Source organism: Capsicum annuum, chromosome 2 (assembly GCF_002878395.1).
Source record: "Capsicum annuum cultivar UCD-10X-F1 chromosome 2, UCD10Xv1.1, whole genome shotgun sequence".
NCBI lineage: Eukaryota > Viridiplantae > Streptophyta > Magnoliopsida > Solanales > Solanaceae > Capsicum > Capsicum annuum.
In genome coordinates this window covers 140,820,549-140,847,093 of record NC_061112.1, presented here as the reverse complement: position 1 = coordinate 140,847,093, position 26,545 = coordinate 140,820,549, and the positions used below count along the sequence as shown (strand labels likewise).

General features: G+C 38.0%; 3 protein-coding genes, 1 long non-coding RNA gene and 1 other non-coding gene across 6 annotated transcripts; 2 read left to right on the top strand and 3 right to left on the bottom strand.

The window, feature by feature from the left end:
* Positions 1–193: 193 nt before the first annotated feature.
* On the bottom strand, positions 194–9,647 carry LOC124896062. The gene is made up of 2 exons (XR_007052465.1): positions 9,187–9,647; positions 194–972 (listed from the first exon to the last, which is right to left on the bottom strand). It is a non-coding gene; the product is annotated as an uncharacterized LOC124896062 (long non-coding RNA).
* Positions 9,648–10,089: 442 nt separating this feature from the next.
* Positions 10,090–13,674, top strand: LOC107861330 (protein LIKE COV 3-like). Of its 2 annotated transcripts, none has more exons than XM_016706673.2 (6): positions 10,090–10,411; positions 11,863–11,915; positions 12,021–12,130; positions 12,777–12,944; positions 13,019–13,243; positions 13,333–13,674. In XM_016706673.2, exons 1-6 carry the CDS (start codon positions 10,244–10,246, stop codon positions 13,437–13,439), a joined length of 831 nt encoding a protein of 276 aa, XP_016562159.1. In that variant the 5' UTR covers positions 10,090–10,243; the 3' UTR covers positions 13,440–13,674. The 2 variants fall into 2 exon arrangements, with proteins under 2 accessions (XP_016562159.1, XP_016562160.1); XM_016706674.2 differs by having other exon boundaries at positions 10,112–10,382.
* A 549-nt stretch (positions 13,675–14,223) lies between these two features.
* Positions 14,224–16,469, bottom strand: LOC107859952 (NAC domain-containing protein 14). Its single transcript, XM_016705121.2, has 2 exons — positions 15,783–16,469; positions 14,224–14,681 (listed from the first exon to the last, which is right to left on the bottom strand). The coding sequence occupies exons 1-2, from the start codon at positions 16,317–16,319 to the stop codon at positions 14,640–14,642; spliced, it is 579 nt and encodes a 192-aa protein (XP_016560607.1). The 5' UTR covers positions 16,320–16,469; the 3' UTR covers positions 14,224–14,639.
* Positions 16,470–16,534: 65 nt separating this feature from the next.
* On the top strand, positions 16,535–16,606 carry TRNAE-UUC. Its single transcript has one exon. It is a non-coding gene; the product is annotated as a tRNA-Glu (tRNA).
* Positions 16,607–18,160: 1,554 nt separating this feature from the next.
* On the bottom strand, positions 18,161–26,302 carry LOC107859951 (ATP-dependent DNA helicase DDM1). The gene is made up of 16 exons (XM_016705120.2): positions 26,165–26,302; positions 25,852–25,945; positions 24,291–24,563; positions 24,110–24,196; positions 23,412–23,758; positions 23,074–23,263; positions 22,764–22,939; positions 22,109–22,178; positions 21,837–22,026; positions 21,267–21,362; positions 21,091–21,185; positions 20,885–21,004; positions 19,964–20,083; positions 19,225–19,323; positions 19,037–19,147; positions 18,161–18,789 (listed from the first exon to the last, which is right to left on the bottom strand). The coding sequence occupies exons 2-16, from the start codon at positions 25,918–25,920 to the stop codon at positions 18,547–18,549; spliced, it is 2,286 nt and encodes a 761-aa protein (XP_016560606.1). The 5' UTR covers positions 25,921–25,945; positions 26,165–26,302; the 3' UTR covers positions 18,161–18,546.
* Between the last annotated feature and the right edge of the window lie 243 nt (positions 26,303–26,545).

Below are 26,545 nucleotides of genomic sequence, written 5' to 3'. Positions count from 1 at the left end.
TTAAGAACAACGATAAAATTGCCTTCTGTCTGCTGTCTGTTATCCCTGGGATTCACTTCCGTTGATTATCAAAAGTAGTTCAATTTATCTGAAAAATCGTAACCCGGAACAAAACTTTGGTGGCTTATGTATCGGAACGGAACCAATAATCCTAAAATTTAAGAATTAGCTTCAATAGAATTTAGAACTAGTATAACTCCGAAAAGAAGTTTAGCAATCAAATTCCTTCGAAAACGTCTACATTTTGAATACTTCTATTTGAAACATAACTAACTAACTAATGAACAACACAAATACTCTCTCTGACAGAACTCAACTTTCCTACACGGTTCAGTATATTATTCCTGAACCAAAGGCATTTCAACCTTTCAGCGACTATTATCTGATCATTCAGATAGTATGTGTTAGTCCTATACATACACTTCAAAGTTTAAAATCAGCGCACCTGCTTGGGTATTATCCAGAGCTGAATTTTTTCACCCACAAAGCTTAGTTTACAACAAAATAAGAATCATTAAAAATACTGAAACCTTGAGCACTAGACTCTGGGTGTTCATGTCACAGGATAGTAATTGATCGTCTAATCATGCTTCTCAATGAATGGGTCATCAAGAGTAATACGAAGGGCGTATTCATCTTTCACGGCAGAAGATTGGTCAGCCTATGTGACGAAGATCAAAGAATTGTATTTCTATAATCAGAGAGCACTTTTGTGCAAGAGGTCTTCCGTTCACTTAAACTGCTGTTTGGTGCTTGCAGAAGTAGAAGGAAGTTCACATAGACAAAGGTAACTGTCTTACTTTCTTTCTTGCATGAGCTTGTCGTAACATTCTCAAACGCACCGGAAGGATAACAGCAAGGCATATAATGAGAAAGGAACTCCAGTAATGTCGTAAATAAATGGCCACATATGATGATACTATAAGCACACAAAATAGCAAGGCGTAGAACACAGCAACTGCAACATCAGCCCTACACAATATTTGAGACAATTACAAATTTGTTACAGCATTAAACAATGCCCAGGTCTTCCAAAACTGTTTAGAAGGTTTTGTGAACTTGTGGAATGAAGGTTACATCAAGCAAATATTATTCTAATGACAAGACAAAACTGAAGGTGAAAAGGATATGGTAATTCAGTTTGTGTGCGCGAGCAGATAAAGATCTTGTGCATCCAAGTTCGTCAATATATGAGGATCATAATACATCAAAGAAATTTACAAGTTACACATAACAGATAAAGGGCTAATACACAAGTAGCAGCGCATCCATTTCAGAGTGCAATCGACTGACATACCATTAACAGAGGAGTGAAGGAATTTCCAACAACCACAAGAAGTTCAAAAAATTGGACAACATTGGGAAGCAAAAACAAGGAATTAAAAAAAGAAAATAATCAGGTATAGAAAGTGAAAGGATGAGAGACGATATTGAAGAGCATGATATAGGTATAGAAAGGGAAAGGACGAGAGATGATATTGAAGAGTATCTACTATGCCATTTGTCCAGTGACAATCATTCCCTTTTGCAACGTCTTACAATGTTTGACCTGTTATTTTAATAATATTATCCTATACAACTTTCAAAAATTTGAATTTTCGACAGTGTTGGGAAATATCAGAAGACTAACGTGCATTGATTAATATTCACAAATGAAAAAGATAGATAATATTGCAACTCTCCAATTCATTTCGCAGAAATCTAAAAAATGGGCAATCCAGTGGGAACTTAAGTTCCCACTGTGAACAGGGTCCGGGGAAGGCCCAGACAACAAGGGTTTATTGTATGCAGTCTTTAGCCTGTTCAAACAACATTAAGACGGATGGAAGAGATGTAAGCAAATGGGACAAATGAAGGAAAGCTGTGTGAAAGGAAACTGGCAATGTTTACAGGCTCAAAAATTAAAATGAGAATAAAGGCGGCCATGCCTATTGAATCCCAACAAACTAACAGGTTTCACATTTTGGGCTAAATACCAGCATTCCTTTATCACATATACCAAGCAGAATTATATGGTCTGGAAAACAACAAGGATTAGATGATAAGATGGATTTGAAGCATTAAATTCAGGTGATTACCCACTTAAATTGAATTGATGAAGGAAGTTTGGTGAATTCAAAAGCGTGAGCACCAGATCATGCAAAAACCATATCCTCCTTATAGGGGAGAAATCATATAGGTGGAACTCATCATGAGGAGAAATCCATAAAAGAGGTCAAGCCAGTAAACTACATCAAGCTTTATCGTTGAAAAAGGGACCTCAGCAACAGATGCTACTTGGTAATCGGTAAGATAATTGGAAGAGCAGAAGTAGCACATTTTTTTAGGAAGATGATCAGAATTGGGTGACCATATCTGGAGAAATTTTTTCCACAAATAATAGTGGAGGTTTATTTGGACTATAAGACCGATGAAAAGACTAAAGCATAATCTAGTAGCAGGTCAGATTTTAATAATATGCTGCCAGAGGTGGTGGAACAGGCGATATCACTCAGAGTCATAGGCACAAGTATGGATATAAGAAATCAATACCAAATAATTACTGAATTCACAACAATTTAAAGCATTTGAGAAATTTTAACAGGTGAGGAGGCAAGGAATCTATGGAAAATATTGGAAGAGGATATAAGGACAGAAAAAAAGCTGTCAAGACAGCGCTAAAGAGACTATTGACTAATATGGACTTTAGTGCAAAAGGGATCAGGAGTGGAATGCAATCATAATTCATAGGACTAGCTAAGAGTGGTGAAGCTGGTTGAAACACTCCAACTTAGGATAAGGAGTCCCACAACACAGGAGGGATAAGTAAGCAGGCCTTACTCCCTAGTGACGCGTTTTAAAGCCGTGCAGGCTTGGGCCCAAAGCGGACAATATCACTAGTGGGTTGGGCCGTTACAGGGGTCTCTCGGGCCTTGATGGTTCGGGATGCCCATCGCGGCCAGGGCCCCGGCTCGGGGCATGACACGAATGGTATCAGAGCCAATGCTGGGTATATAAGTAACCTTATTCCCTAGTGATGCGTTCTAAAGCCGTGCAGGCCTGAGTCCAAAGCGGACAATATCTGTCACGACCCGATTTCTCAAGTCGTGATGGGGCCTACTTTAACCCACAGTAGGCAAGCCAAGCCATAGTCCGAAATGACCACCCCGACTCGACAGTCCTGGCTGAGTACCTCTCTGCGGCTGGCTGCTGCTCTGACCACTAGAACTACTATAGCCGAGCTGACCCTTGTCGGATATCTGAAGCGATGCCTGAACTGGCCGACTAGGCTGACCCTGATGCTGAGAAGGCTTCTGATGAGGGTACCTACCGTGAAATCCTCGGCCTGAGAATTGCTGTAACTGCGGTCTCTTATCGCTGCCCCCTTGGGACTCACGATCCATCTCCTCTATGGAGTAAACTGACTATCTCCGAAAAAGACTTCCCTGAAGTTACCAAACTCTGTGTAGCCCTACGAAGCGATAATCTCAATCCCATGACAAAGCATCCAATTTGCTCGTACTCTATATCCAGAATCATAATGGCGTGTCTGGCTAACTTATGAAATCTCGCCTCATACTCAGCCACAGTCATAGAACCCTGTCTCAATGCTGTAAACTCATCCCGAAGATGCTCGCGCACGCTGCGAGGCATATTCTGCCCTAAGAAAACCTCAGAGAATTGAGTCTCCCAGCTGGCCTGGATTCAAGATAACCCCTCCACCACCTCCTCGCTGCCGTATCGAACAGATAAGAAACAAAGTCCACTCCTCGCGCCTCAACTAACCCTAAATTTCGCAACTGGATAGGAACTCATGAGCAACTCAGATTACGCCTTCGCATTGTAGTTATACCTTTTCTGTATTGAGCTCGGCCGATGATGCCTACTGAGTACCCGTTGCTTTGGTACTCATATTACACTTCTGCATCTTTTTCCTGGTGCAGATCCAGGTACTAGCAGTCGACGAGATTCCTACCTTCCAGTACTGATTCATAGTAGGGTGAGCTTACTGTCGTCCGAGGCTGATCCTCCTCTAGTTAGTCTTTTGCACTCGAGACTGCTTGTGTACATTTTAGACTGGATACCTGTTAGTAGTGACTCTAGTACTGACCTTATCAGGTCTTGAGAGGGATTCATTTGTATAGTTGATCCTTTTTCCTCCTTGTTTTGATATAATATATATGCTCCCTTCTTAGTTTTCAATTATTATTGTTATCATTATATATGATCTTTTATTTGGTCTCTGTCGGTTAGCCCGTTACCTATCATTCCGGACTATAGCTTGCCTACTGGTGGGTTAAAGTAGGCGCCATCACGACTTGAGAAATCGGGTCGTGACAGCTTGCTATCAGAGCCTAGGTCTTACTGGTATTGTTAGTACTAGAGCCGATGTTTAGTAGAGTCCTATGGATCGGTACGGAGACGTCTGTATCCTATCCTTGGGAGGTTACCGAGCATTTTTAGGGAAAAATCTCATTTTCTTGATCCATTTTTGTGTGTAGGTCTGGGTTATTTGTAACTATTTTTATTGGCTCACTCTCTACGCAAATGGATAGGACGCGAGGTTCGAGAGCAGGAGGTCGAGGCCCCGGGTCCGCTTCTAGAGTTTTAGCTTGGGGTCGACCCAGATATCAGGGGCAGGGGCAGGGTAGAGCAGCAACCCCTGTTCAAGATCAGGCCAGGGATCCATCACCTGTTATAGCTCCGGGGATTGAGAGAGCTCCAGGTATTCCGCCACATCGCAACTGGATAGGAACTCGTGAGCATCCTTTCACGGGGTCCCGGCAAACCTGGGTGGAGTCAATCGATCCAACATCTTCTGCTCCTCTACAGACATAACTGGCTGGGCTACTGCCAGCTGTAGGACTACTGGTGCTGGTGGAATCTCTACCCTACACGTCGCTGCCGCAGACTGTGCCCCTAAATCAACACTACCCTGTGCTGCTGGCTGAGCTCCCACGACTGGTGGACCGCCAACTAACCCTAATAACTGTACCAATACACCCCGAAGAAGATATAAAGCCGGGTGGAGCCTGGGCTTTCCCTTGGCCCACCTGCTGATGTGGCGGAATACCTGGAGCTCTCTCAATCCCCGGAGCTATAACAGGTGATGGATCCCTGGCCTGATCTCGAAAAGGGATTGCTGCTCTACCCTGCCCCTGATATCTGGGTCGACCCCAAGCTAGAACTCTAGAAGCGGACTTGGGGCCTCGACCCCCTGCTCTCGAACCTCGCGTCCTATCCATCTGCGTAGAGAATGAGCCAATAAAAAGAGTTACAACCAACCCAGACCTACTACGCACAAAAATGGATCAAGAAAATGAGATTTTTCCCTAAAAATGCTCGGTAACCTCCCAAGGATAGGATACAAACGTCTCCGTACCGATCCGTGGGACTCTACTAAACATCGGCTCTAGTACTAACAATACTAGTAAGACCTAGGTTCTGATGCCAAGCTGTCACGACTCGATTTCTCAAGTCGTGATGGCGCCTACTTTAACCAACCAGTAGGCAAGCCAAGCCATAGTCTGGAATGATAGGTAACGGGCTAACCGGCAGAGATCAAATAAAAGATCATGTATAATGATAACTACAACAATAATAATTGAAAGCTAAGAAGGGAGCATATATATTATATTAAAACGAGAGGAGGAAAAAGGACCAACTATACAAATGAATCCCTCCCAAGACCCGATAAGGTCAGTACTAGAGCCACTACTAACAGGTACCCAAGTACTAGACAAAAATCTAAAATGTACACAATATACACAAGCAGTCTCGAGTGCAAAAGACTAACTAGAGTAGATAGAGGAGGATCATCCTCGGACGACAGCAAGCTCACCCTGCTCTGAATCAGTACTGAAAGGTAGAAATCACGTCGACTGCTAGTACCCGGATCTGCATCAGGAAAAAAATGCAGAAGTTTAGTATGAGTACCAAAGCAACGGGTACTCAGTAGGCATCATCGGTCGAATAAGCTCAATACAGAAAAGGTATAACTACAATGCGAAGGCGTAATCTGAGTCATCAGTAAATAGGGATGGAAAGGTTAACAACTACCAAGCTACGCAACGGCTGTAAAGGAATAAACGTAAGCGATACAAAAAAAATAATAATGCAGTATAACAAACAAATCAAACGTAACCTAACTGGGCCCCCATAAGCCCGCTAGGCACACTGAAGAAGACAATTAACCTAACCGTACCCCAATAAGCCGGTGGGACACACAAGTAATGAAAATAAACATACATAATCCATAACTGCGCTGATCCCAATAAATCGTAATAGTCATCCAGATGTGCACCAGACTTAAACCGGAACCAATGGGTAATAACAAGAGGACACGTGCTGGATTGGAACCGGACATAGTTGATAATAACAATAGGCCACATATATATAGAACTCATAATCAGATGCCGGACTCAAACCGGAACTCAGAGGAACCACAACCATAATCAGATGCTGGACTCGAACCGGAACTCATAGTAACAATAATAATCAAATGTCAGACTCGAACCAGAACTCATAGTAACAATAATAATCAAATGCCGGACTCGAACTGGAACTCATAGTAACAATACCCAATGGTAATATTAAAATCCATACCATGACAATGTCAACGTCTAAATAATCATCCGCTAATCTTAATTAAAAGGGATAAATTCAAGATTTGCAAATTTAGTTTCACGTCCTAAAGTAATAGATGCTATATTATATTAAAAGATAATATTTCAATATTTACTAGAACGGGGTCCTAATCCGGATAAATAAGACAATTTATATAAATCAAATAATATGCATCTACAGACACTTATCCAAAGCTAGCATAATAGTTTACAATTTCAGTAAATAAGCTCAATCTAAAGGTAGGGTAAACCTAGCCTACCTAGACGCCAAAGCTAACATATCTTTCCGCAAAGCCTCCGAATAAAGTCTTGCTAGAGTCCGAGCTTAAATAACATCAAGAAAAATTATTTTCCACAACGATGGATAGTGGATGGTTCACCCTTTCCGCAAAACCTATCGTGAATATATATATACCTACAGTGGATGGATAGTGGATGGTTCACCCTTTTTTTTAACTTTAAAAGGGTCAAATGTTACTATATATATATAAGTAAAGTTAGCCTAAAGTTGAAGACAAGTGGAAGCAACCTTATGGTCCACCATTCCCATTTCCACGTGTGGTGTTATTGACCACAAGTAACAATTTTTCTACACTGCGCACATATTTGGGTATTGTATAAATTCATGATAAAATAATTATAATATTTTGAATATACCATAATTAGTAAAAAAATATTTCTTAAAAAATCTTTATTATATAATAATAATAATACTTTAACATTTCTAAAATTACTATCTCCGCTTAAAATATTAATAAATCATAAAAGTCTATTATAAAGTGATAGAAATATATCATCACTTACAGAATTTTACCAATATCGAAAATATTCTAGAAGGGTACTAAATTATATTTCTACCAAATGCCAAATTAAATTAAATAATCCACAATACATTTAAATAGTACTAAAATTATATGAAAATACAGGAAAATGACTGTAAGGGTCATTACAATATCAATAGTGGGTTGGGCCGTTACAGGGGTCTCTTGGGCCTTGATGGTTCGGGATGCCCGTCGCGGTCAGGGTCTCGGCTCGGGTCGTGACAAGAATGGTATCAGAGCCACTCCTATGTCAGCCCTGTTGACGTGGGCCAGAGTTCAAGGCCAAAACTCAGTCCTAAGTCTAGGCAAATCCTATTCGGTGGGGGCAAACCTCAACGACCCCAACTTAGGATAAGGAATCCCACATCCGCAAGACACAAAAGGGATGCTGGGTATATAAGTAAGCAAGTCTTACTCTCTAGTGACGCGTTTTAAAGCCGTGCGGACAATATCACTAGTGGGTTGGGCCGTTAAAGGGGTCTCTTGGACCTTGATGGTTCTGGATGCCCGTAGCGGTCAAGGCCACAACTCGGGTCGTGACATTGCATTTCTTTGTAAACTAGACATTGAGAAGACCTTTGACCAACTAAATTGGTTATACCTATTCTCAATGTTACGATAGATGAGTTTTGGGGAGAAATGGATCAAGTGGCCCATGTTCATTGTTACCACAGTGAAATACTCGGTTCTGATGAATAGAAGCCCTGTGGCTTTTTTACCCACAAAAGGACCGACGCCAGGGAAACGCCTATCACGTTTCCTCTTCATACCAGCAATGGAAGAGCTGGGTAGGATGCTGGATAAAGCTAAACAGAGAGGCCGGGGCAAGGAGCACTGTAAACTCGTCACACTTATTGTATGTTGATGATATTCTAATCTTTTGTGGTGAAAACAGATTACAGACCCTTTACCTAAATTTAATATTGCTCATTTTTGAAGCACCATTAGGACTTCACATCAACATGCTAAAAAGTGTTATTTAACCTGATAATGTAGTACCAAATCCGGAAGAACTAGCAGGAATACTTGGTTGCAGCATCAGCTCTTTTCCTACAACCTATTTGGGTCTACCAGTGGGTGCAAAATATAAAGCTACAAGTATATGGAATGGTGTGATTGAAAAGTTTGAAAAGAGATTAGCTTCTTGGCAAGTGCAGTACCTATTAATGGGTGGAAGATTGGCATTGATCAACCGTGTACAGTATTCCTACATACTACATGTCTCTATCAAAGTCCTGAAGCAACTTGATAAGATTAGAAGGAACTTCTTGTGGGAGGGGAATAGCGATGAGCATCAATTTCGCTGCATAAAGCGGCCCAAAGTCCTTTTACCCAAACAACTGAGGGGGACGGGAATAAAGGACCTGGTTCTCCACAACAAGATCCTTCTCATCAAATGGCTATGGAAGTAAACTCACAAGACCAAACTGTCTAGGCTTCCAGGAGTAGGATTATGGAAACGTATATGCAAGCACAAAGAGGAATTATTCCTAAATATTCAATTAGTCCAGGGCAATGGTTTGCGAGAGGTGTTAAATGTGCAGATTGGGCTAAATTTGAGCTGGTCAAATTGAGCTGACCTGATACATTTACAATTACCAATAACTGCATGATTCTAACCAGCTACCAAACGACCTCTAAATGCATCGCAAAATCATAAGTCAGTACAAATAACTCATGGACAGAAAAATAAGTTTAATAAAAAAAAAAAAACCATAAAAGCCTAAATTGATATTACATAGATAGAAATGGAGAGGTACCAATTGGATAGATGAAGATTTGGGGAAAAGAAAGTAAGAGGAGGGCACTTGTGTTGAGATCGGATCTGATAATCTCTTAGCTGCTCTACCAGTTTTGACCTTGTTATCATCTTCCCCTAAACCGATCACAATACTTTATGCTCCGATCGATTTTTACCCTTGAATTCCAGCTGTAATTTCAGAATCAGCCAACTACATCTACGATTCGAAACCCAACAGATGATACAGAGGAAGAAGATGAAGATGCTAAACTGAGAGAGATACGTTTTGCCGGTATGCTTATGGATAAAAATTATTAAGTATTACTAATTTGAAGATTTTTTAAAAGGACGCTAATAAAGTACAAAACGAATCAAAATAAGTATAGTTTACGTAAAAATATGTATTACATATGGAAAGAAAATCGTAATAGATTAGTTGGTTAGTTACATGTGCTCTCATTTTTCATATTGTAATCTCTCTTTTTTATGCCCAACTATTTTTTTAAAAATAAAATAAATATATATATATATATTACGGATAGTAAAATTAAAAGTTTAAATACAAAAACTCATCACTGTACTTTTACTATTATTCAGATAGACAATTCAAGTAGAATATGCATTACGGATAATAAAATTAAAAAGTTTAAATACAAAAATTCATCACTATACTTTCACTATTATTCAGGTAAACAATCCAAGTATTGTGATATCTGCACTAACAAGGCAATATATATGGACATGATACCCTCAAACTCGAGAGAATTGAATAGAGAAATTATAAAAATAATCATTGAGTAATACTTAAAACTTGAGTCACTTTATTAAAATTTTAAATTTTTTAGCCCTCAAAGTTGTCAGGAATTTAAATTTGGCACGGTATCTTTGTTTAGTGCCTGTTAAACACCTAATTAAGGTCACTAAGTTTTAAATATTTATATTGAGAAACTTTGGAGAAAAAGGGGCTAGGGTGTGCAGGGAATTGGATTAACTGCATATTCATTATTAGGGGAAGAAAAGGCAAAGAAAGAAGGAAGGAAGGAGATCTATAATTTTGATACGTTATTGATATTAATATGGGGACGCCAAGATCAGATATGTCTATTAAGGATAGAGAATTAGAGATTCTGATACCGGTGCCCAATATAAATGTTAAAGATCACTCTAAATCTTCTTCTCCTTCTGATTCCCCTAATACTCCCTCTTCTTCTCCTTGTAGGTCTCATCATTCCTCTGGCAAAGAGGTTTCTCCATCTCTCTCGCTGTTTCATTCGTTAATTTGCGTGCAATGACATTTTTGTTATCATCAATGTGATTCTCATACATATTATCGTGTCTAAAAAAAAAACAATGGGGTGGGAAAATGCGAAATGGGGTAGAGTTACAAGATGGTTGCATCGAACCCTTACCAATAAGGTGAAAGTGACAATCAATTGAGCTACTATACGTGTCACGACACTTTTTGTTTGCCATTTTATAGGTTAGCGAAGCTAAGACCATGTTACATGATTATGTTAGATGAATCCTTTGATTGTCTTGTACTTTTATCAAATGGATGTTATATATGTGTGGATGACTCGCGAAAATTCTGTAAGATTCTCCCCCAAAAAAAAAAAAACTGCTAAAAATCATAATGAATACTTAACATAGAGCTTAAATTGGTATATCTACCGTGTAAGAAACACAATTAGCGCGTAAAAGTTAGATAGCTTGATGAATTGCAGAATGTATCGTTTCATTCCATTTTGTGGTAATGAGAAGCTAACCAACATTACTAGTTAATTAATCAGTACTCTCCATGTTGGATGTGTTTTTAATTTTGTTATCCTCGATGTGATCTCATACATGTCGCGTTCCTTTTCCTTTTTCCTTTTTCTGTTCTTCCTTATTTGCATTTTATGGGTCAGAGGAAGCTTAGACTAGGTTACATGAATGCTTTGTTTGTCTTGACGTGGTTGTATACTAAGTTGCGCCAGACTCTTCACTTGCAATGCCGCATTATTCTCCAAATATATACTACTTTTGGATAATCCGACACGCACATATTTACATTTTTGAGACCTCAAGCAACATAACTTGTGTCAAATGGATGTTAGATGTGTGTGGATAATTCGTGATTATTCTATAATATTCTCCAAAAATAACTGCAATGAGTACCTATATATTGGACGAGGAGGCTGCTCAGATAATAAGCACCCTCCATCTCCAACTCTAAGGTTGTGTGTTAGAGTAACTAGGGGAGCAAAAAGGTGGGAGATCCTAGAGAGGGGTAAAAGTAAAAGAGAGAATACTTACATACTGGATATCTACCTATAAACCAGTTCATGTAACATAGAGCTTAAATTGGGATATCTACAAAGAGAGCTTAGAAGTAGATAGCGTGACGAATTGCAGAATGAAACATTTCATTCCATTTTGATAATGAGAAGCTAACCAACATTGCTTGTTAATTAATCCAATTGGCCATCTTTCGATACAGTACATTTTGAATGTGTTTGTAATCTTGTTTTCTGTGAACTATTATCTATGAGTAAGCTGAAGAATTATTGCCACTTCTAATAAGAGTAAAAGACACTATGATCACATAGTTTCTTTGTCCAAACAAGTATGTTCAAAGAACTTTGACTTTTGAGCAAAATATGAAGGCTGTTTTTGTGTTTAGATTTCCCTTTGTTTTTTTTGCCTCTCTATGCAGGCGTTTAGCAAAGTTATTCGTAGCTGGACTTCGAAAAAATTCATCACCGGATGGTCAGTTTTCTTTTGCTCAGAAACTGTTCCTTCTACTGTCATGTTGTGCTTTTTGTTCGATGAATGGTACATTTACATATAAATGTTTTTATGATCGTTTTGCAGTGTCATCTTATTTCCCATAGCCATAACCTTCTACATCACCTGGTGGTTTATTCATTTTGTGGATGACTTCTTTTCTCCAATCTATAATCATCTTGGAATCAATGTATTTGGTTAGTACCCCATGCTCTTTTTATGTACTCGTCTATTTGACTGTACAAAAACTGACATCTAAATATTGTAAGCATTTGTTGTTTCCTCCTCTTGGTTTTTCCTTTGTTTTCATGAGTTTGGGTGGGGGGAGAAGGGAAAGAGCTCAGGCTTGGAGGATAATGTTTAACTTGGCTCATAGACCTTACTTGCAACGAAATAATTCATTCATTAGCCTTCACCACCGAGAAGTCATTGCCATTTTTATTTTGTTTCCATGGACACATTTTATATTTATACTTGATCATATCATTTTTGCCTCCTAGCATGCACAATCTTGAATCGTGCTTTTAGAAATATTATTCGAGGGTGTGGTGCTTAAGGTGTAGCTTAAACCAAAAACGAATTATGAGAATGGAGACCATCTCAAAAATGAAGATGGTTTGTATTGATCAGTGATTTTGTGTTTATGTGTGTGTGCCTCTCATTTTATATATCTATATGTCGTCCCTCCAATTTGATCACCTGTATTCTATATTAACATATTTAATTTGAATATATGGTTGCTTCCAAGGAAAACATCACCTCTCTTAAGCAACTACATGATAAAATTGCAGTATTTGTTGATTGGGCACTGCATTTATCATTAGTGTTCATGCTGATTCACAGGTCTTGGATTTATTACCTCCATGACTTTCATCTTCTTTGTTGGAGTGTTCATGTCCTCGTGGCTAGGTGCATCTCTTCTTAGTTTAGGAGAGTGGTTCATAAAAAAAATGCCCCTCATGAGCTACATCTACTCTGCCTCCAAGCAAATTAGCTCAGCAATTTCACCAGGTAACCAACTAAATCTGTTGATGTTTGATTCAAAACGTTCCAAATGCTAAACAGAATGCAACAATTTTTCCCAGATAAGACTTCACAAGCCTTCAAAGAAGTGGCTATAATAAGGCATCCGCGGCTTGGTGAGTATGCATTTGGCTTCATCACTTCAACGGTCATACTTAACACGAATACAGGTGCAGAAGAACTCTGTTGTGTTTATGTGCCGACTAATCACCTCTACCTTGGAGATATATTCTTTGTGAATTCTAAGGACGTTATGAGGCCCAATCTCTCTGTTCGAGAAGGGATAGGTAAGACTCTAAATTGAAACATGTACTTACAAACTTCGCAATTTTCACCTTCATCTCTTCTAACTTTGTTTAAATTTCAAACGATGTAGAAATTGTTATCTCCGGGGGGATGGCTGTACCAAAGGTGCTGAACATACAGGAAGTGCAATCCATTTTATCTCCAAGAGTTGGAAAATTTGTAGTTCCACAAGTCTGATGACTCGACATTTGAACCTCCATTCCCAAGAGACCATGGAAAAGATGTCTGGACGTGTAAATTGGACATACAAAGCGTAGAAATGAGATTAATAATTAGTGGATAAGAGGCTCTTGCAAGAATATATCCCCATCTTTCTCCTCTGATTTTTGTGATCTTTTGGTATATTAATATGATTTTTGTAAATCAACACTAAACAAACAAGATTTTGTCAAATGAGCTCTAGTTAGAAATTCATGAGTACAAGTCATCCCTATACAGATTGCAAGAACGTTCCTGCCTTTGCTTATTTTTTCTCCTTTCGCGATACCTGCTGGAGCTTTACTTCTCAACAACTTGCTTATACTATGTCTCTTTTTGGATGGGAACAATGTTGTGTTAATAGAGGAGCTCGTCAATAATCTAAGAATTGTATGGGTCATTTCTTAGATTATTAAACCAAGCTATCAAAAGTTCTTTTGTTATGAATGATAACTATAGAGAAACTATATTATCTTCCTCCAAAAGACTGTTCAGAGTTGTTGCACCAGCATTTACTTCATTTGGTCAAAGTTAAAAATAGTCCATCATGAATCTTTCAAAACAAACACACCTATGTACCTTGGCCAGATCTAGCCAGTCCATTGACTTTTGGCTACTACCATGTAATTGCTTTCATCTCCCCTCTGCTACCTTTAAGATGGGTCTGAATTCCCAAAACCATTTTAAATAGAGCTAATATAATGTAGAGAGACCAAAAAATGTTCATAAAATAAGGTTAGTTAACAGGTAAATGCATGTACCATTTCCACCCCTTCTGAAAGAGCCATGAAATTCATTCACTTAAAAAGAATAACACTATGAATAAAGTTTTTAAACAATGCTGGACCGCCCCTATTTGAGGCCTGAAGCTCAATATTGATGGTTCCTTCAAGCAAAACAAGAAGCTAGGAGGGGTGGGGGGTGTACTGCGGATGGGGAAAGCACACAGGAGTAGCTGCATGAGAGCTAGCAAGAGAAAGTATTGGCCTAATACTATTATTTACAACCAACGCGGGGGGCCCCCTTACAAAAGAAGTTCCTTCCTTGTCTGATTCTAGCAAGCTTCGAACAAACAACGCGGGTGGGGGAGAACTGTCCCATTTTTCAAAAAAGTGATCCATATCCAGCTTCTGGTCCTCTTTAGCTAGCAAGTCAGCTATTCTGTTCTGTTGCCTGGGTTCACTCCTGATCGGAGGGTTCCCCAGCCTCCGGAGAAGATCCCTGCAAGAACAAACTAAGTTGCATAGAAAATTGAAGATAAAAGACGCCTGTTAACTGATATTACTATATACGGAGTATAGACTGACCCCTTGCCCCTCCCCACATAGAAGTGTGACAACACTCGATTGCCAACTATCCTTTCTACCCTAATCCTCGACCTTCCTATCTAGGGTCTTGTACTTTTTTTTATGCACCTCTACTAGTTCCATGGGATACCTGTCACTTCTCACAAGCAACAGGTATAGTTACTTAGGGAGTTGATTATTTCTTTTAGAGCAAATCAAATCATATTTCAATCCAAAATAGACTAGAACTATTTAAAAATGCGTCCACCAAGCCTAGAACATATGAGAAGAAACCACCTTATGTATGTCTCCGTTGGGAATCAAACTTGAGATCTCATGGTGCACAACCTACTTCATTGAACCACTAGGCCACACCCTTGGGTGCATCTAGGAGCCGGTACTTAATAATCACGTCCCCACAGTCCTTCTTCGGCCCATCACTACCTCTCCTAAAACTTGTTATAGACAACCTCTCACATCTCTTAATTGATGCATCCTCGCACCTCTCCTCACATATCTGACCCGTCTAAGCTGACCGAGACGCAATGTTTATACAAGAAAAATAAGCAGCAACTTCTCAATTAATAATCATTTAGACATACAATGTCGATTCAACTTTCAACAATAAAAAACAAAAACATAATCAATGCACATAGGTTCAAGCAAAAAGAAGAATTATTTTATTACAATGTTATATCATATGCTTTTTTTGGGGGGTTTAAATATGATACTCGCAAAATGAAGATACACTAGAATATTCATAAAAGCTGGAACCATATGCTTCTTTTTCGTTCGCAAAATTCCAATTCAATTCAATGTTCCGAATACTTACCCGAGAAAAAGGATATATGATGAAACGTTAAATAGACTCGATTCACCTTCGACTTAAAGCAACTCCAACAAGGTGAATGTTCGTCTAATGCAATGAATAAAGTAAAAAAGCACAAGACAACAAAACACGACTAATCTTCCAAAACAAAAACATCATCAGCAAATTCCTGTACATAGTATTATCATTATCATTGGAACAAGTTACCTCGTCAGTTTCGTCAGAATCATAATTCATCTCGAAAGGACAAGTGTCAATGGGCTTCTTCTTGATAGCACACAAAACATAATCTCTCCGGTCCTCATCGAACCTTTTGAGAATAACATTAGAGAGCTCGAACTCCTTCATGAGCCAGAGTCCATCATCTTTATGATCCTTAATCATGTAACGCATTCTCCTCTTGCATCCAATAACAGGTGTTGACGATGATGAGTTCCCCTTATTGTAGTGAATTGGTTGTCCCTTGTCCTGTTGTTTCCAACTGCCCAACGTGTTTCCCACTTCACCATGATACGTCGTGTTGCTTTTCTTTGTGATGAAGTAGCGATAACAACTGTCATCGTCGTCTGCACAGGGTACTCCGTGACTGTAAATCTCCCATGGCTCCTGTTTACCATAGACATCTATGTTTGTTGTTATGAATCCGGAATCATGCATCTCTTGTTTCGCCACGAATCTTAGCAAGAAAGTAAGTCCTTCCGAATCAGTTGGATGGAAACGGTAACCCAAACCCTTTTTCTCCATGCCTCGATTTCTCAATGCCAATGCCGATGAATGCTGTGTGAGCCTTGGGGGAGAATGTAGGGTTTTCTTTTGATGTTTTATGACAAAATGGGGTGGGGGCTTTATAGTGTTATTAAAACCGCCTCAATTTTGTCAAAATGAGGTAGGCGATGTCCAAAGGAGGCCTGTTGATTTAATTGATAGATATAACTCTATGAAAGAACTGACAAGCAACTTCCGTTATCGTCCAGCGGTAAGGATATCTGGCTTTCACCCAGGAGACCCGGGTTCGATTCCCGGTAACGGAACTTTTTTTCTCACCCTGGTTCGTTATCGTCCAACGGTTAGGATATCTGGCTGGCTTTTGGACGTGTTCTTGCTTTCTCTTGATTAAGGATGGCGGGGCGGGTTTTTACTAAACTCGCAAGTTTTAAAATCACACCGCATGACCCGCCTCATGTTTTATTTTTTTTCTTTTTTTTTGAAAAATTTGTAACTCTATTGAAAATCATAATATTTTCAAATCTACAACTAGAAAATAATAACTAATTTCTATTATATCACTTTTCACTAAAAAATTGTCTAAAAGTAAACGTGTACAAGTAATGATCAAATATCATATTTTTATTCAAATGAATAGAGATGTTAAAAAAACTACTATAAAATTATTTATTTGTAGTGTTATGCATGTAGTTTTAAGTATCATAAAATTTAAGTAAAGAACACATATAATTTTAGGTATATTCACGAGAACAATATTAATTTTTAGCTTTTTTGTTATTTTAAATCCGCATATACCTGCAACTCGCAGCACACCGCATCATTTTAAAAAAAGATTACTTTAACCCGCACAGCACCCGCACCACACCGCATAACTTAAAACTCGCACCGCACCGCATAGCTTAAAACCCGCACCGCACTGCACCACTCCATTGTCATTCCTACTCTTGATAAGCAAATCGTACACATAATACTGTCTAAGCCCTCATTTGTTTTTTATTGAGACTTTAACTCTTAATAGGTCTGAATAAATCTTAATCATTCAGATCTACAACCAAGTTTTAATAGAATAGATCTTAATCATTCAGATCTACAACCAAATTTTAATAGGTCTGAAGAGATATTCTGGTGTTGGATAATGTTCACCACTCTATTCATATTCAGCAGTCACCGCCTTTGCCACCGTCACCATTGTCAACCACCTCCTCCATCACAACAACTATCGACAAAAAGTACCGCTATCAACCACAATTGGTAACCGCTACCACACCTACTACCTCTTTTATTCTAATTATATTCACCGCCGCCACTGCCGTCAACAACACCACAATCAGCAACCACTATCAACCAATGCTTACTACCAAATAACTCATCTATCATTAGTAACGCCACCTTTACCACCACTTCAACCAGTACCATCGCTATAATTTATCTCTACTAACAATCATCTTCACCATCACAACAAATAACATCTCCAACTAGCACCAACATATCGTCAATCATCATGCATTCATGTTTCAACCAACACAATTAACACATTATACTAACATCAAGCAACATCACATCACAACAACCACCACCACCATCAATCGCCACCATCATAACAGTGACTACAATACCAACCATCACAATTATCACCACCAACATTATCAATCATCGTCACCACAACCACCATTATAAACCATTTTCACTATCACTAACAAACATAAATGTTTTTTCTCAAATCAGAATTTTTTTTACTCATTCAGATGTTGAAAAACACAATCTTAATCATTCAATTTTCAATATCTTAATCATTCAGATGTAAATTCAGATTCACACGTCTGAATCTTAAAAAGAAAAAAAACAAATGGAGTCTTAAGTAGACTAAAGAATGATTTAGAGAATGCATAATTATCGACAAAATACAATAACACACCGAGTAGTTTGTGTTCATGAAGAACTCACTGAGTAGCAACGGATTAAAACCACATAAATGCTAGTTTAGCTCTCATATAAGTAAATAACAATTCCAAAACGACTTAGTATCGCAGTAAAAGATCGGTGCTATATCCATATAGCCTACCCCCATCCTCCACCCACTTCAGTAGCACAACTTCACAAAATTGCTGCTGTTAGCAAAAACATCATTCAGCAGCCCACTTGTACAAAACTTTGCTGGGGTTACCAAACCAAGATTCAATAACAAATACAAGTCCACCTAGTCAGCTATTGACCAACAAAAAAAATTCTAAAAACATAATTTTCATCAGCTGTTGAGGGTAGAAAGAACTCCTCCAGTTGCAGTTGGAATGACTACTTCCCAACCAGGTCCTTTGAGAGGAAGGACATTAACACACGATTCAGTGTTCCCGTCTTCACCTGAAGGAGGACTGACAAGTAGATCACTCCGGTCTAAAATCCTCTCTAGATCTTCATCACTAACATCTGTCTGCACCAACTTGTCCTCTTCACTATCTTGATCTTTCAAGAGTGCCAACAAATCCTCCTCCTGCAACATCAAAGGATCAATTAATGAAATTAACCTATTATTTTTATATACAGAGTGCCATAAACAATCAAATCTATCTCATTGCTGCCGCCTACAACAGAAAAGAATGGGTTCAAGAACATCAAAAAACCACCCAAAAAAGTTGCTACACCATAGAAGTGTGACGCAGAAACACAAGAAAAAAAGAGAATTTGCAACATAGGATGAAAAACAAAACGGAATTTCATAGAGGGGGGAAAGCAGAAACCTCTGTAACACCCTTAGCATCCACAGAAGGTTTTTCCTGTTTAAATTGTCCTTTTCCGATAACCACATGCTCAAGCTTTAACTTGCTAAAAGCTCTTTTGAGGATTCGACCCTGAAACACATTTTCTATATTAGAATGAGCAATAAAGAGCTGCAAACATACTTCCAGATATGGCCTGAATATCATACCTCCACAGATAAAGCTGTTGAAAGCCTGTAAACATGAACAGGTTTGGTCTGACCAATTCTATGACACCGATCCATTGCTTGCAGATCCATTTGAGGATTCTGAAAAGAAAATGCAAACTTATCAATATAAAATGGTCATCAATCATAAATGCCACTAAACAAAGAAAAATACTACCGCACAAAAAGAAATTAAAAGAAAAAGCAAATGGAAGGCAACAACTATTTATCTTTTGAGGAGATAAGGGTTTGTTTGGTAGTGTGTATAAGAACAGTGCTAAATAGAGAGCATCAGTAATATTGGGATTAATTATGCCGGCATTTTTCATTATTGGCTATTTGGTTTGTCATATTAATTGAATAGGGTGTATTTAGTATAGTAATAGTACACCATATTATTAATGTCATGGTTTACCATGTATAAGAATAGTTCCGAATAAGGTGTACGACTAATACACGTATAACAACCAAACAACGCTGCATCTGATTAGAGAAATTACTCTATGATCATAGAGAAACTGCCATAAAAAAATTACTGATTCATTAGGCTGGAAACTATGTAGTTCGGTTCAAGATGAACTCGAAAGCCTGCTTGTCAGAGCAAATAGTTTCATTTTTGATATCATGGAATTCATTATCCTAAAAGTAAATTATAGCACTCTTCAATGGGTGAAAGTAAAACCATGAAAAAAAAAATGTTGGAATAAGCAAACGAAAGAATAAGGGATCTTTAAGAACATACCCAGTCACTGTCATACAAAATACAGGTATCAGCAGAAGTGAGATTGATACCAAGGCCACCAGCTCTAGTGCTAAGAAGAAATATCCTGTACTTGCTGCTAACATCATTGAACTCCTTGATCTGCTCACCGAATAAGGAAAATACAAACAGATCAACTTCATTAAGAGTTAAACAGATAATAAACCAGATCATGTGACCTCCCTAAAGTTCACTCCAATGATGAAAAGAACTGTGCTTATTGACTACTCCTAGATTTTGGCGTAGCACAGTTCTTATTGACTACTCCTAAAGTTCAATAAGAACTGCGCTACGCCAAAATCAAAATAAAGCATCATTGCACTACTTGATATCAACATATAACCAAGGAGATGAAAACATGGCTCTGTAAGAAAAAATGATAGGGGGACAGCAGATGAAACGACTTTGAAAGGAATAATTGACTTCAGTAAGAGAGTGAATCAGTTTTTCAAGAAAAAAAAGAGTGAAGCAACTTAGAGTGCAAAAGCATATACTTCATGAATAGAAATCATTAATATGAGGCACCTTCTCTTGGCAATGATGAGAGAAGTACACAAGTTAATTGGCACACAATCAGGTTTCTTCCAGATGTTTCACATACATCAGTAGCAGTGAAGTCCCACACACAATCAGAGTTTAAAATACTAGAAGGCTATCAACACACTAGAGGTACTAGCCAGATATTATTAACACTCGTACAGACTATCCCATGGCAATAACTGCTCACAACTACTGTGAGCAAGAGAAGCTGGATTGAAAAACAATTGAGAACAATCTTACAGATCACAGGCTTGCAATATGTGAACTACCAATTTTCTACATCATCACTGGTTCAAACACCTTACCAGAGTTTTTAATTTTAAAAAAAAAAAAAATCTGCACCAAAATGTAAGCACCAATTACCTGTCTTTTTCTTTCATCCAATACCACACTCCCATCAATTCTACAAACCTCGAATCCCTTTTCACTAAAATAATAGTCCATTATGTCTAGTACTCGAGTCCACTGAGAGAATATCAAAACCTGTTGGCAGTTAATGAAACAAGTTTAAAAGATTAAGCAAAGTGGGAAGACAGAAGAGCTTGAAGCACCCAGGCAGCTTAATAAACCTTGTGGTTGCGAGCAAAAAGTTTTGACAACAGCCTGTCCAGCAAGCGAAACTTGCCACATTGCTCAACTATTTGTTCCACGGGTGGATAAAAATCTGCCAATCAAAGAACATAATTAAAGGATATAACCAACACAAGCAAATAATTATCAGTTCCACATATCATCCACCACATACTAGAACCATTGAAGATAGACTCCAAGAGGTCTGGATGGTTGCAATTCTTGCGAAGTTGAATCATCAAGTTATTAAGCTTTCCTTTAAATCCGGCCCCTGCAAAATTAACCAGACAAGGCATTAGGATTGTGCACTCTACGGTGTCCGGGAAGAACTAAAGCCCTATGATGCTACATAAAAACAAGTTTGCTTCATAGGATAAAACTAACATAAAAGACACTCCAAATAAAACCTGGGATGCCAGTACGGTAAAAGAAAATCATGATATATTATAACAGAAAATATAGCAGATGCAATTGACTCAAAAGTAACATATAAACTAAGATTTACATTGAGACGGTGGAGAAATTCTTTATAAATCCCAAAGACTGGAGAGAAAAAACCATCTCAATTCCAACAGTCAGTTACATATGTGTATTGCACTAATTTTTTGAATAAGTTCTGTTTTTACTAACATTTCTGATTGCACTAATTCAGAGCACACATTTTTGATGAAACTGAAACATTAGAAGTAATAAACCAATTCATCTCCCTCAAATTTAGATATATATTAAAAAACACATTAATTACCAGTGGACACATTCTCAATCAAATAGCCCTCCAGTGTCCTATTAATTAGGTGTTCCTGGAACTTTTTCTGGTAATCAGTCATGGTGGCATACAAAATTATCTCCTTCTTACGAGGAAGCATTTGTTCAACGTCCACTTTCATCCTCCGTAGAAGAAAAGGGCGCAATATTGCATGGAGCTTTGCCACCACCTGCAATTACCACATTATTAATCAAATGCTAAGTGTTTTAAAATTAAAAAGAAATGGTTATAATACTGGAAAATAGTCATACTTGCGCTCTCCTTCTTTCTTCCATCTCTTCTTTTTCAGATTCATTGCTAAACTTCCCCGACAGATCAAACCTAATATATAAACAGACGACATAATACATTACACCAAGACTCTTCATGATTAACACTCACTAAAGCTTATATATGAATAATATTGGGGAAGATCAAAACAGTGGCAGATCCAACATTTGATACTCCTGCTACATGCAACTTCATATAAATAGACCAAGTACAACTCTTCATCCCCTATGAACTCTGAATAGAATCAGTGTAATCACTGCTATACAATAATAGCACGTATCAGAATTTCTAAGAACAAATCGCAATCGAAAGTCAGCTAGGAGAAATTGGGTCACTTTAAGCAATCTAAGCAATTAGACACCATATATGCACACAGGAAATCTATTTAAGGACTGATTAATGGGTTAACCATCACAGATGTGACAAGTTTTAACTCGAGGTACTAAAAGCCCCGGAGTAGACAAACAAATCATTTGAAAGTGAAGAAAGAACTTGGCCGCAGCTTGAGCTAAACATAATAACATGTAACAGGAGCAAATAAATACAAATCAAAATTACATGGCAATTATAAAAACACGTTTAACTAATCACTAGAAAGCACTTTGACCAAAATGGTTAGAATAAACAGCTGATTACCATGACTCAAATTCATCATGCGATGAGAATATATCAGGTAAAATGAAGTTTAACAAGGACCACAGCTCCGCTAAGTTATTGTGCAGAGGGGTTCCAGTTAATAGAAGCTTGTTTTCAATCAGCAACAGCTTCAATTCTTTGAACAGTTTGCATTTTGAGTTCTTTAACCTATGTCCCTTAGAAAGAAGAAAGTAACAAATATCAGCACAAAGTACAAAAATGGGCTGCTTTCTAAATGAAAAACTGTAGATATAAAAATGATACAAAATAATAATACTGGATTAAAAGGCAAACTGTCAGTTGTGGGTACCTCATCCACCACAAGATATTTCCAATTGTAGTGTCTCAGGAATTTCCTTGCTTCATTCATTGCAATTTCATACGACGTAATCACAATGGGAAATTTGGGACCTATAGTCCTAGGCATGTGCTTCATCCTTATCTCATCCCTCTGTTTCTTGTTACCATGATAGATGATTGCATTAATTGAGGGCACGAACCTTTCAATTGAAATAGAATAAAAATGTCACATCTTTAGTTGCACACAAATAACACAAGATTGCTTCATTCCAAGAGAGAAGCAGCTCCACCAATACACAAACAGAATATCCAATTAATCGCACAGAAGGAATGGAGATGCTAATGTACCTTTCTATTTCATTCAACCAATTTGAAAGTGTAGACAGGGGAGCAATGATCAAATAGGGACCATCCAACCCATTCCCCTTCAAATGAGAAAGAAAAGATATTGTTTGAATTGTCTTTCCAAGTCCCATTTGATCTGCTAGAATACCATTCAATCCATTTTGCCATAATGAAATCAACCACTTGACCCCTTTCAGTTGATAGGGTTTCAACTTCCCACCAGTCAGCAAGGGCACAAGTTCTGCCTGCTCTTTTTCAAATCTCTCTTCCTCAGTAAGGGTTGCATCTTCAATAGGAACATCTTCTTTAGATCTAGTAAGCATGGCAGCAACAGCTCTTTTGGCCTTGTTCTGCGTACATTTTTTTAATCATTTCAATGAAACGAACGTAACAACAGAACTAGCCTTCCACACAATTAAGAAAAGGAAATAACCTCCAAAAGAATCTCAAATAAATTTTTAGTTACGAATATAAGGGCAACAGAAAACTAAAGGCCAAATGCAAATGGCGTTCAAAGCAATACCATATTTTTTATACATTTTAGTAATTTCCATGAGACAAAAATGAAAGTAAGTTTAAATACTATCCAATAGATTCAGTCTAATGGCAGAAAAAATCTTCCCAACAAACTCTCAACAGGAGTTCTTTGTCTGATGGCATATTCAAGATATAGGAAAAATAAGACGGAAGAAAAAATGTACATTGTTGTAGCTTGTGGTTGCCTTCCGTTTCGAGCCACGGCCTTTCTTCTTTTCTTTACCGCTTTTCTCTTCATCTTCCACCACATTCTGCTCATACAAAGTGAAAAAATGAACTTGATAAGCAAAAGAGCTTCATAGTTTTTACATTCAACTTAAATTCTTCAAACCGTCAGGGAGATACCATTGTTGTGATGTTATCCATCTTCTCCAGTAGAAACTCTGAGTAAAGCTGTGTCTGAGTAAGAAGCTCATCCAGCTTGGTAAATTGAGTGTCATTCAAGATGGGCGCTTCCTTGAGTTTATTTAGCTGTTCCTCTTCCTCCTTTGCCCGTGCTCTTATCAATATTTCTTCCTCCTTTGCCATGTCTTCAGGTACATTTATGGCATCCCCATTTTCAGCGCCCAAAGTTACTTCTTCCTCCAATTTGACAGCCAGCTCCTCTTTGCAGGTATCCTTCAAGACGGGCACAAATGATTTGATTCAGAAGAAAAATTACATGAAAATGCTTTTTGAGAACCTAAGGAGCTAGACTCTTGCTAGGGAAAAGAAAACGAAAAAAGAAGTATCAGAATGACATCTCCGTCTAACCTAAAATCAGCAAAGGAAAAAGTAGGAGAAGAGTCTGATCAAACTACTACAAATAATTCTCCTTACACCAACTCTATGCTTTATGATTAATATGGACATAGAATCAGCCCCCAGTACATTTTCTACAATTAGATTGGCTAATATGTCTCCATCTAAATTCATAATAAACAACAGAAACTACTACTGCAATACAGGTGAAGAGATACTGAAAAAACTTGAATCGCCATCAGAAAACTGTTCCTTGATTCGGTAAGTATCCAAGCAGAAACAACCGGCAAGTGATACAAGAGAACTCAGCATGTGAATCAAAAACATAAACTGAAAAGCACAATAAATAGCTATTCGCCTTTTTAAAAACACACAGAAATATGAGAAAAATTTATATCATTTTATACCAAACACTAGTAGAGTAAAAATGATTGTAAACAAATTGATCTGACTCTGTAGTTCATACATATCCTGCTTCACTAATCTTCCACTCATCTAGCACCTCCTCCATGCTTCTCCGCCCTAAGGTAAATAAAATGTCTTGAAACTAAGCTATTATATTTTTTATCAAGAAACCTCCTCCAAAACTAGCAATGTATTTTCAAAAGATAAAGGTTTGAAAATTCAAAGCACATGCATTATACAGAACAGCAACAACAACATACCCAATGTGATTGATCCACAGAGTGGGGTCTGGGGAGAGTAAAGTGTACACAATCCATACCACTACCACAGATGAAGTAGAGAGGCTATTTCTGATAGACCCCACCTCAAAACAAACACCAATATAACAAACAAAAAAACATAAAAACACACAACATAAATGATACAAGAATCAAGACACCCATATATTCATACTAAAAACTATCTTTCCGAAACCACCAAAACAGCACAAACAAGAAACTACAAGTTACATGCTTACTATGACTACAAGCACAACTACACAAAGCACTCCTCCCTATTAATAAAGACGTACCCCTACTCATTAACCCTCTACCCTAATCCGAATCCTCCACATACCAAGCAAACTTCCAATCACAAAACCTGAAAAATCCTTAAATGAAAGCCAGTACACATAGCAGTAGTGAGCAACAAAACATAAACAAACATTAGAAACACAAATAACTAAACACGCAAAATGATAGAGAAAACAAAGAAGCAACACCTCCTCTGCGAGGACGGAAACAGGAGAATCGGCAGCTGCCTTGTCCTTCACTCCACCATCAGCCACCATTTTTCAGTTCAAACCCTAAAAGCTCCTATAAACAGCATTTCACAAGCAAAAAACAGTCCATTAAACAAAAAATGTAAGCAACTCTAATATAAAAGCATCTACAGTCTTGCATTTCCAAAAAAAAAAAAAAAAAAAAATTACTACTACAAAAACGGAATCGGACTAAAACTAAAAAAAATAAAACATAAAAATGCACAAAATCAGTACACAAAAACAAAATGCAGAATGAAGAAAACAAACATACTGAATCAACTTCTTCAATGAGAGGAAGGAAATCGGAGCAACGGAGGAGAACCAGAGAGAATGGGCGATAAGGGGGAAAGGGTGTACTGTATATATTTGCATAAATGCAGCAAAAAGGTTAATGGCCGTGCAAGAATAGTAAATAGGCGGGAAATCGATATTAAAAGATTACCCTGAGAAGTTTGAAATAATATCGAGAATGCCATGAATATGGGCCGATTTGGATGACCGCTGTGCGCATGTTTTGAAATAGTGCGCTCTGGTGGCGCTAAGCCCGAAGTATTGTCGCGTAATCCCCGTAAAGAATTAATTAGGATTTGTCACATCCAGATTGGTCTACCAACGAGGATGTCCCAATTTAAAAAAAAATCCCGAGAAATAA